The following is an 11,042-nucleotide window of genomic DNA, read 5'->3' on the forward strand; positions in this document are numbered from 1 at the left end:
TCATAAACACTAATAATACGAAAATCATAATATACAGTAGTTATTGCTTATTTTCGATACAGGTGCAGCAGACTCTATCGCTAACTAGGTTATTCGATATACGCGGTCCGATATCGTCCGCAATGAGGTGTGCCGTCAGCGTACGAAATGAATAGAAACGTCGGAAATGGAAGCCGGAGCTCTCGGCGCGGGGCTCCACGGCCCCCGCCGGTGGGGGGCCCCGAGGGGCTGCGGCGCTCACAGCGCCATCTTGCGGCCCTCGATGGAGATGTCGACGGCGCGGCGGCTGCCCGACTTCATGCGCTTCTGGTCCATGAAGCGCTTCATCTGCTTCTCGTAGCGCGACATCTTCTTCTTCTGCGCCCGCGACATGTCCACGTCGCAGGTGGAGCGCGGCCGCACCACGTAGTCCTTGTTGGAGGGCAGCGGCACGCGCGCGCGGGCCACCCAGCCCGGCTCGCCCGGCCGCAGCGGCCTGCGGGCGGGGGTGGGTTAGGTTAGTGGCACGGGGCTACGGTACCCCCTGCCTGTCGTAAGAGGCGACTGAAAGGGGACACTGGAGACCGTGAGTGGTAAGGGCGGGGGCCCAAGCCGCTCTTCATACGGTCTCCGGGAGGGACTGCAATGTAACATGGCCTCGCATTGCCGTAAAACTGGGATGGCGTAGGGGTGGGGACCTACCCCGGGACGCGCATTTTATAGCAGGCGCGAGGGAAGCACCGGTGCTTCCCGACATGCGCAGCAGAGGGCCATCGGAGGGTTTTAGTCGGTAAGAGTCCGACATAACCTCGTCGCTCCCCCGGATGGCGAGGTATCCATGAGGATTTCCCTTTCGTAACCAAAAAAAAAAAGGTTAGGTGAGGCTGCATATATATGGCAATCCCCGCTGCACCCACCTGCCGGGCTCGTCGGGCGCGGCGGGCCCGCGGGCGCGCTTGGCGGCGGCCGCGCCCGCGGGGTCGTCGCTGCGCCGGCGCTGCGGCCCCGCCAGCGAGGCCGCCTGCGACGCCGCCTGCGCCTCGTCGCGCGCCTGCCGCTCCTCGCGGGACATGGCTGCGGAATACGTATATTACGATTATAACATGCCGACCGTGAACGAAGGTTCTGGATCTAAATGATACGACTTGGTATCGTATTGTACGAATGTATTGTCTTACGAACAGCAAATTATTAGTTAAAGGGATATGTATAATGGAGCGCGAGTGTGCAGGGTGTACAGGTAAGCAGTAGCCGCCCGGGCGCCCGGGCGCACCAGTGGACTGGCACCACTCCACTGTGTCCGCTTACTGCGGTGGGAAGTCGGCGGCAGTTGGACCGGCAGTATGCAAGTAGTAGCTATTCCGAAACAGACGTATTCACACGGCACGGACGAACAATTCACGTTATTTCAGCAGACCGACTAAGAGTTGCGTTTAAACTAGAGGAGCCGAATTGCACTTATTAATTATTACTTTGTCTTCGATGCTATTTTAGATCAAATCACAGCAACACACGGGCACCCCAATTAGATATATAATCGTAAGCTTATATTTATTTTATTATTCATCATCATCAGCCCATTAATGTCCCCACTGCTGAGGCACGGGCCCTCCCTATGGATGGATAGGGAGATCGGGACTTAAACCATCATCACGCGGGCCCAGTACGGATTGGTGGTTATTAACGACTGCTAATGCAGCCGGGACCAACGGCTTCACGTGCCTTCCGAAGCACGGAGGAGCTCCAGATGAAAACTTTTTTTTGTGGTCTCTCATCCTATGACCGGCCTTTGTGAAAGTTGCTTAACTTCAACAATCGCAGACCGAGCGCGATTACCGCTGCGCCACCGAGCTCCTCATCATTTTATTATTAGGAGAGACTCCATGCGTTAATACAAACGGACAAGTAATATAGCAATTAGTGTCTGACCTTTGAAGTCTGTAGAGAGGTTGAAGATGGGCCGCGCCCACTCGGAGATGAGCCGGCCGGCCCGCTCGCGGTTGGCCTTGGTCTCCTTGGGGTGCTTGTACAGGTACATCACCGCCTTGCCGATGCCCGACTGCTTCAGCAGCGACTTGTCGATCACGGGGAACTGCAACGCGACATTCACAAGTGAGCATACGGCTGCGGCCGCGAGTGTGAATGCGAGGCTGGGCGACTCACGTCCATCAGCAGCTTGAGGATGGACTCGCGGATGAGCAGGCAGGGCAGCGCGCGGTTGGGCATGGGCGCCAGCCAGTCGCACAGCACGTTGAGCACGTTGTGCTCCAGGAAGGCCAGCTGCAGGTCCTTCTTGATGAGCTGCGACATGGCCTGCTTGAGCATGGACACCTTGCGCACGGCGGGCTGGTTGCGGCGGTTGAGGTCGCGGTCGTCGTCGGCGGCCCGCCGCATGTCCCGCAGCAGCTGCGCGATGAGGTCGTCGTTGTCGTTGATGATGTCGATGTCCCGCCGCCGCCGCCGCCCGCGCCGCTCCTCCTTCTTGCGCGCCAGCATCAGCTCGAAGTCCGACATGCCGCCCGCCAGCTCCGCGCTGCCACAATGCGCTCACGTCATTGCAACCACTCATACGGGACACACAACATGCTCACAAATAATATTATGCTAGGACGCGCGGGTCACGCTACACCGCGGTATACGACCACACTGCGCACTTACAATTCAAAGAGAAATACATACTACTTTCGAAACAATCACATGCTTGTTACAACTAGCAAAGCGATCCAAACTTACATGCATTCAGAAAGTAACTCTTGATTTTTTATTATGTCTCATTTGTATCTCTTATTTAATAGGCGCTTTCTGGAAAACGTGATTCCGGGATTGGTATTTATATACCTACCTATTCCTATATGCTTATTTGTTTGAGGTGATACATGCATACACATAAACTGAAAGCTCGTAATTGCTATTGAGGTGTGGGCAGAGCCATATCAAATGAGAAGATAATTTGCAGTCACTTTTGATACAAAGTCCTATATTTAGATCTGATAAATGACGATTCAAAGTGTAACTGTGATACCTACTGAATAAAGATATTTTCCAATTTGAATTGAATTTGTGGTAGTTAAGCGATTGATAAGAAATAAAATAATGCGTACCTCTTGGAGTCGGGCGCGATGTCGTCGTCGGAGGAGTCGGCGTCGAGGGCGGCCGCGGGGCCGGCGGGGGCCGCGGCGGAGGGGGCGGCGGGGGAGGCGGGGCCGGGGGCGGGGGCGCTCTGCTCGCCCTCGTCGTCCGACTGCAGCCGCACCACGCGGCGCTTCTTGGCATCTGACACACGCACGGTTGGGGGCTTGTACTAACTACACAATCTTCTTTTAATAAAATGAAATGAATATACGTTTTCCTTCTTCCGAATTTCACCGTCACCTTGCTGACTTTCCCTACGCCCAACATTGTACTCCCTCACTGAACCGTGGAACTAGTTTTATATGCTCGAATCGATAAATTTAAGAGAACCTCTTAACAGTCCATCCGCTTGGACTCTGCCAAGTGTGCGCGTCAATCGACTTTCGTGTATAGAGTATTTCCCTAATCATACGGTGATGTTATGGTGGTAGCCAAAGAACTACATAAGAGTATATATAATATAGAACATTTACCTCTGCGTGACGGCGAGCCGGACCCTGAGCGTGACCTAGAGCTCGAAGGAGACCTGCAATCGACAGATGTAATATCAATCCCACATTCCCTTCACACTCATGATCCTTTCATTTCAGTGTGGCTTAGACCTGACATACCCCAGACACTTCATACAATAAACCTCGTTTTACACAGACACTACGCATCTGTGAGTGTGATGTCTGACCCCATATGATTGAAGATCAAAGTAAGACCGTGACTCGGACGTGAACCTAGCTCAGCCGCTGGTTGAGAGCAGAGTAGCCGTTTTATATGTCATGTCACGTAAGGTGTCATGGTAAGAACCCAAAACCAAGGGCTCACATTGTCATATAGCTTGTCCATGCATTAATACTCTATTCTAATTTGGGTAATGGTTTTAAATATATAATAAAATACCTGGATCTAGATTTAGCGGATCCAGACCGCGACCGCGATCTGGACCCGGACCGTGAGCGTGAGCGGGACTTGGAGCGGGAGCGGGAGCGGGATCCCGAGCGAGAGCGGGACCGCGACTTGGACCGCGAGCCGGAGCGGGAGCGCGACCTGCGGGACCCGGACCCAGAGCGTGATCTGCTCTTCCTCGTCTCTGAAACATACATTGTGTATGTTACTGATAGATTCGGGAATTAGTGAGATAAAAAGTAGTTTTTATGAAAAGTCATATAAACAAAGAGATGTTAAACAAAGATGAGTAATTATGTAATATCATTGTTAAAACAATAAAAAGAAATAGAAAAAACTAAGTAAGCAAATAAATTACCTGGATCAGGAGATTTAGATTTGGAGCCCGAGTGCGACCGCCGCGGAGAACCCGCGCCCGAGCGCGGCACCGAGCCACTGCGGGACCGCGACTTGCGGGGGGAGCCGCTTCGAGATCGAGACTTGCGGGGAGATCCACTTCGCGATCTTGATTTGGCTGGAGATCCACTACGAGATCTGGATTTCCTTGGGGAGCCGCTACGAGAACGCGTCTTAGCTCGCGACCCGCTTCGAGATCGAGATTTTGCCGGGGATCCGCTTCTCGACCGTGATTTGGCGCCGGATCTGCTTCGCGATCTAGACTTGGTCTGAGAACCGCTTCGGGATCGAGCGCTTACAGGTGATCCACTGCGAGATCTGGATTTCCGAGGTGATCGGCTTCGCGATCTGGACTTGGCTGGTGAGCCGCTACGGGACCGTGACCTGCGTGAGTTGTGACTGCCCGACCGAGAGCGCGCACCAGAGCCACTGCGAGAACGCGAGCGGGACTTGCGTGGTGATCCAGAGCGGGAGCGGGACTTGTGTGGTGATCCAGAATGGGAGCGGGACTTGCGTGGTGATCCAGAGCGGGAGCGGGACTTGTGTGGTGATCCAGAACGGGAGCGGGACTTGCGTGGTGATCCAGAGCGGGAGCGGGACTTGCGTGGTGATCCAGAGCGGGAGCGGGACTTGCGTGGTGATCCAGAGCGGGAGCGGGACTTCTGTGGTGATCCAGAGCGGGAGCGGGACTTTCGTGGTGATCCAGAGCGGGAGCGGGAATGGCGAGGCGATTCAGAGCGGGACCTAGATTTGCGTGCTGAGCCAGAGCGGGAGCGCGAGCGTACAGAGCCCGAACTACCGCGCGAACCCGCTGCAGACACGCGCCCCGACTCCACCTGACATCCGAAATTACTTAGTTTTACACAATTGTTTATACAGGCTTATAACAACAGTCTTTTAATTTGATAAGAATGCTGCACTTTCTGTCTACAAGCTAGGTTTCCACTATTTTCGGACTGAGTGCACTAACACCAGTCGGATCTTAAAGGAGTCACCTTGTAATTTGAGTTTCAACGAGCTAGACTGTTTTTTTGTTCTGATTAAAATTATACAAGTAGTCTAGTAACAATAGAACAGCACAAACCCAGATTTAATAAGCTCTTATTGATACAAAGATCATAAGAACAAAGCAAAGAAATGCAATGTTTCAAAAAAGTATTAGGTACTCATACATAACATAAACAGCCTAAATATGTCCCACAGGCCTCACACGGTCAAGTGGGTAGTTGTGTGTAGGTTCATAGAACTAGCTCAATACTTACAGACTTGCTGCGGGAGCGGGAACGCCTCCCACCTGCAACAAGACACATAGTAATGTTAAGAACCCGCCGGTAACTGACTTATTCTGACCATAAGCTTCAACAACTCTTTCATATAAATAAACAATTAGCCATTTATGCTTTTCACATTAATTCTACAAATAACGTCAATCTTATATGGCTACGGTAATATATTTCAAGTGCTTAGAAAACAGAGAAGTAACATTTCGGAAAATCTAGCCTAGGATAACTCGTACCGCAGAAAAGAGGTTAGATACATTGCGAGGCGACTTACCCGTGTCTACATCCATCGCGTGATCTAGCGACCACACGCTACTATATTTCCGTAATTAGACACCGCTGCTTCTAATAATTTATCGGACTTTTGATACCTATTTTATAATCTTATGAAGGTACGCAAATTGTACGCAAAGCATACAATACAAGCAAGATGCAATTTTTTCAATTTTTTTATGACAGTTAGTTTTTTTTTGTTTTGGTTTTCCCCGAAGGGTAAGGCAAAGGGAACTATGCCCATACAGCCATGTCTTACGTATTTTTTTTCTTGATGATTGATGAAATGATGAAAGATGATGTTGATGAAACCTAAACCCCCACCCTCGGAGTAGACTCCTACTCCGAACCCCAGACGAATTAACTCAAAAGTCCGCATAAACTTTTGAGTTATGAAGCGGCTTCCTGGCACGAAGCGAAAATAGGCAGATACACTTTGTTTATTGAATACTCCGATATAATAACACTCGCGAATGTCTTCCGACCATAGAGACTTCCGACTAACTTAATGCGATCATTAACCACAAAACACCACTTCATAATAATTATTTAGATTATTCAATGAAGAAAGCAACTGTCCCGTTCCCGTTTCCCGCCAAAAAGCCTATGACAGTTAGTTGACCAGATTATTCAATAAAGAAAGCAACCGTCCCGTTCCCGTTCCCGCCAATAAGTCTTCCTGACCGTAGAGGAACAATAGAGGAATGACAGGGTAAAATGGCGGTCGGTTGTTTGAATAAGAGAAAACCAAAATTATAAAACGTTTAAAATAAACAAAGTTAAAGACATAATAATCGTTTCTTCCATGCTCTATCCCACAATTTTTGAGAATGAGAGAAAGAAGGGAAAAAAAACAATTTTTTTCTCTTCCTTCCCTTCCTGACGGACGGACGACCAACGGACGATGGACGTTAATGGACAAGGATCAACGAAGTTTAGAGAAAGCATATTATTCTTAGTAGTCTGTGATATTATTCTTCCAAGAAACGAAGGCAACTCTGTACAGCGCCATCTTTTGTACAGAGTTGCCTTCGTTTTTGTCAACAAAAACTGCTGCCGCATCTTACAAAAAGAAATTGAAAAGAAATGAAATCACAAAAAAAAGAAATGAAAATGTTTTTGTTGAGATTTACGGTTTTTGAATAGTTTCCGAACGATTTTAGCACGAAGGATGTCAGTAAACAGGCCAAAAAATTAAAAAAAAAGAAGGATGTCAATTGGTTGCATAGACATATAAGAGTAATTTCCTATCTCTATGATTGGTTGAAAATAAACATATGTTTGTCACTGTCAGTTTATGAAACCTTTTGTTATGGTTACTTATTGTGTTTCGTATTAGAGATTATTTTTAAGTTCATCAAGAATTTTAAGTTAACCATGGACGAGACAAATAAATTACCTCTCAAGAGAGTGGAGCTTTCGTTGACAAAGTTTAACGAAGTCGCGATCCCACATCATTTGGATTTACTACGACAACACAAAGCTAATATTATTAAGGTATAGTCTCAATATTGTTCTAATTGCAGATTGCTACATGTGTCTGACCCATTTTCGCATACCTGTCATTGTTTGTTAACATTAGGCACGTAGGTAGTATGAAATCTGCGTAATAGCCTTAAGCCAATCAGCTGAACGTCACAAAATCTATAAATAACAATATTCTAGTAAGATTTTTCGTTACCTTTAGATGTGAAATATACTAGTCTAGTACCAACTTATTTTATATTGCTGTTCATTAAAATTTACAGAATAAAATATTATTATCAGCCTACACCAATAAAGTAAAAATTTTAAAATATACAAAATACAAAAATGTGCTAACTGAATCATACTATTAATTATAATATTATAAAGTTCTCTCGCAGTTTTTACATACTTTGATTGTCTTATTTAAAATTATTTTCTATCGTCTCGGTGCTGACTGCAGGCTCTGTCCTAAACAATTAAATTATACATAATGGTCCATATGAACCTTCACTCTAATCAAAAAGTATGTGATACTAATAATCATCGAGGATAAGTAATACCATATTAGTGGAAAAAAATATAGAAAAAATGAGTTGAGTAATGATCGCTCGCAGTACGAGCAGTCGGGCGAGTGGGCGCGCGTGCGCAGCGAGCAGACGCACGCGCGGCGCGTGGCGGCGCAGCTGCGCGCGCTGCTGGGCGAGCTGGAGGCGCTGCGCCGCCAGGTGGCGCCCGCAGACCTGCCGCGCTTCGACGCGGCCACGCAGCACGCGCGCGACCTCACGCTGCGGGCCGTCGTCGACTACCTCGGTGCGTCCCTGCCCCCACACTTCCAGCCAACTACACCTATTTCACCTTTAGCAATGATCTAGCAGAGTTGGCGGCATTCCATGTTTAAGGTCTTCTTTATCAGTGGCCAATTTTATATTGCAAACTGGGGTTAAAGTATGAGTCTGTAGGTATCTATGACGTTAGAATCATATTGACAAATAATTACTATTTTTCTCTATTTTATGACTTCGAATTTAGAGCTGCTCATTGGTATGGTATGGTAGTGGATTTATTTTTCACATTTAGACTCATGGATGGCCCATTATGCGTAAAATCCAGTGTAGTGTTGTAAATTCATGGGATCCTGTCGTTGTAGGGGCGATAGAAAGCAGTTGTAGAACACTGGGGACTGCAGCGCGCGAGCAGCTGAAGGGTGAGGCCTATGTCGTGCGTGTGTATCAATAGTCGAATGAACTTCCGCTTTTATAAAATAATCTTTACTTTTACTTGTCTTTCAAAACGTGGTTTTAAACGAACATCTCCAACTAATGATTTTTCGCAAGATTAACAAGCATGATGCACAACACGCCTATGTAAAAAGTGTTTTGTATTTTGTGAAGTCCATTAAACCCATAGAGAATATCCTCGTCTCGTCCAATCATGTCGTTATTACGGTTAAACTGGCACTATATCAATATTTCGGCGGCGCGTAAGCACCGGAATAACATAGCCAATTGTCACTATCAGAGACGTCTCCCCTGAGCATCAACCGGCAGGCGGAGGCGCGCGAGGCGGCGGCAAGCGTAGTTTCCACCGACTCGGTGGGCGTCGTGGCCGAGCCCGAGCTGATACAGCTGCAGGTCGACGAGCATGTGAGTAGTCAACATCTACCACCTCCGCATGAGTCCACTTCGATATGAAACATGCTACTAACGGCACGTGTTCGGCTATCGAGGTCGACACAACAAGATTAAGAAGGTCGCCTGGAGAAGCCGAGTTTGAGAAGGGTAATGGCTGTCCAGGAGCTGGCGCTGCGCGAGCGCGAGGCGGTGCTGCGCGGCTGGTGCGCGCTGCAGGAGGAGGTGCGCGCGCTGCACGCGGCCTGGCAGGCCGTGGCGGGCGCCGCCGCCGTGCAGCGGGGGCGGGTGGCGGCCGGCGCCGGCGCCGTGCTCGTGGCGCAGGGGAACGTGCAGGTCGGTGGCGGGCAGGGACCGCGTGCAGGCGTGTGTACCGTTGTCTGAAGTACGTTTCCGTCCCTTAGGCGGCGCGAGCGGAGCTCTCGAGCGCGGAGCGGCTGCGCGCCGGCGCCTACGGCGTGGGCGGCGCGGCCCTGGGCGCGCTGGCCGGCGGGCCCGTGGGGCTGCTCATCGGCATCAAGGTACTGACACTCTCCTATTATACATACTTGTATTCGAATCGTCGAGAAAAGGGTGGCGGACGAGTTGGATGCAAACGTCTTGAAAAGAGAGCTCTATGTCGAAAGAAGTGAAAGAAATGGAGATGCCTTTGCTCTGCAGTGGGATGGTGTCGGCTGGGAAAAGAAAGGTATTAATATCATTGAACAAGTGGACGAGACGAAAAATAACATTAATACGATGGCTGCAAGGCTTTGCCTTTGCCTTTCCCCAAGGAGATAAACGAGTTAAAAAAATATATTAGAAACTAGCTCCCATTTAACGAGCGATTAAATACTACGAACAGATTAGAATTACAAATGCCGATCACTGTAATAATTGTACTGTATCAGGCGGGCGCAGCGGCACTGGTAGCGGGGTCAGCGATCGGCTACTGGGGAGCGCGAATACTCGGCTCGCGGCGACAGAAGCAGCTCGAGGCTCCCGACGACGACACGGAGAAGGACAAGACGCAATAGCACTCGCAATGCGTCTGCTTCTAAGCGACGCAACACTAGCATGATCAATATAGCTCTATTTTTATACGAATGACTGTTACAAACTGGCGAAATGAGTAGAAATTGGTCAACAAGCTAAACTATAGTTTTTAGTTTGGTCACTTGAAACAACTTCAAACACTTCTAATACATATCACTGTATTATAACTAAATAGGTAAGATGAGACATTCATACAATTTCTACACTTGTTGTCCTTCGGTATGCACCCGATACCTATTATACAATCGCTCTCAATATAATATAATGTGAGATATTCTCAGAGATGTAAAATATGTATATATAGTTAAGAATAAACAATTATTTTAATTTATGAAATACTTAAGTGTGCTGCCACTTAGTGGTCTAGATAATAGTATAAAACATAATTAGATTAACAAAATTTATTTCATATTTGGCTCGATTGTACACTAAACGCGTTTTGCTATATTTTTTTTTATATAAATGAAACTATTTTAAAAGTCGACTAAGGCTTTCGGATCCGGGAACCGGATAAATAAATCTCATGTGTATACACAGTTAGTAAAGAAGCTGTTAGGGTCCTATCCTAGCTCACAGAGACGCCGCGCGGCACGCCGACGACGTAACCGTGCCGTGGCATTTTGGTGGGAAGTTCTGCAATTTTTCAATGATAATATTAGAAAATGCTATACGCGGACAAAGGCTTTGCATCATGTATGAATACCTACTTTTAGAAAGTAAACACGTCAATAAAATGTAAATGTTTAATCAGTTACGTCACACGCTTACCATTATTGTTCAAACTAGTCTAGCTTCATAAAATGTGCGCCTTTAATTTGTTTTTTTTTAATAAGTAAAATTTATGTTATAAAATATGTTTTACTATTTTTATTTAACCAGCCCTGGTTAGTGAATCGCACCACGGTGCATTTATTACTACTGGCATTTACTAGTCCTTACGTCGCCGTCGTGCACT

The 11,042-nt window shown here is 47.8% G+C and overlaps 2 protein-coding genes across 4 annotated transcripts; one reads left to right on the top strand and one right to left on the bottom strand.

Annotated features, from left to right (window-relative positions):
* Positions 1-237: 237 nt before the first annotated feature.
* Positions 238-6,148, bottom strand: LOC126378254 (IWS1-like protein). The gene is made up of 10 exons (XM_050026455.1): positions 5,959-6,148; positions 5,667-5,698; positions 4,367-5,240; positions 4,003-4,192; positions 3,585-3,637; positions 3,081-3,252; positions 2,143-2,512; positions 1,909-2,071; positions 897-1,053; positions 238-475 (listed from the first exon to the last, which is right to left on the bottom strand). The coding sequence occupies exons 1-10, from the start codon at positions 5,972-5,974 to the stop codon at positions 238-240; spliced, it is 2,265 nt and encodes a 754-aa protein (XP_049882412.1). The 5' UTR covers positions 5,975-6,148.
* Positions 6,149-7,219: 1,071 nt separating this feature from the next.
* LOC126378260 (syntaxin-17) lies at positions 7,220-10,941 on the top strand. Of its 3 annotated transcripts, XM_050026460.1 has the most exons (7): positions 7,220-7,454; positions 8,039-8,234; positions 8,572-8,628; positions 8,943-9,067; positions 9,218-9,388; positions 9,457-9,573; positions 9,943-10,941. In XM_050026460.1, exons 1-7 carry the CDS (start codon positions 7,335-7,337, stop codon positions 10,066-10,068), a joined length of 912 nt encoding a protein of 303 aa, XP_049882417.1. In that variant the 5' UTR covers positions 7,220-7,334; the 3' UTR covers positions 10,069-10,941. The 3 variants fall into 3 exon arrangements, with proteins under 3 accessions (XP_049882417.1, XP_049882419.1, XP_049882418.1); XM_050026462.1 differs by lacking the exon at positions 9,218-9,388 and having other exon boundaries at positions 7,222-7,454; XM_050026461.1 differs by lacking the exon at positions 8,572-8,628 and having other exon boundaries at positions 7,222-7,454.
* The last annotated feature ends 101 nt before the right edge of the window (positions 10,942-11,042 follow it).

Source organism: Pectinophora gossypiella, chromosome 25 (assembly GCF_024362695.1).
Source record: "Pectinophora gossypiella chromosome 25, ilPecGoss1.1, whole genome shotgun sequence".
NCBI classification, from domain to species: domain Eukaryota; kingdom Metazoa; phylum Arthropoda; class Insecta; order Lepidoptera; family Gelechiidae; genus Pectinophora; species Pectinophora gossypiella.

Coding starts and splice junctions, on each gene's coding strand:
- LOC126378260 (XM_050026460.1), top strand. CDS start 7,335: ATGGACGAGACAAATAAATTACCTCTCAAGAGAGTGGAGCTTTCGTTG. Junction 8,629..8,942: donor AGCGCGCGAGCAGCTGAAGG/GTGAGGCCTATG, acceptor TGTCACTATCAG/AGACGTCTCCCCTGAGCATC. Junction 9,389..9,456: donor TGGCGCAGGGGAACGTGCAG/GTCGGTGGCGGG, acceptor TCCGTCCCTTAG/GCGGCGCGAGCGGAGCTCTC.
- LOC126378254 (XM_050026455.1), bottom strand. Junction 5,241..5,666: donor CCCGCTCCCGCAGCAAGTCT/GTAAGTATTGAG, acceptor TTCGGATGTCAG/GTGGAGTCGGGGCGCGTGTC. Junction 476..896: donor GCGCCCGACGAGCCCGGCAG/GTGGGTGCAGCG, acceptor CCCCGCCCGCAG/GCCGCTGCGGCCGGGCGAGC.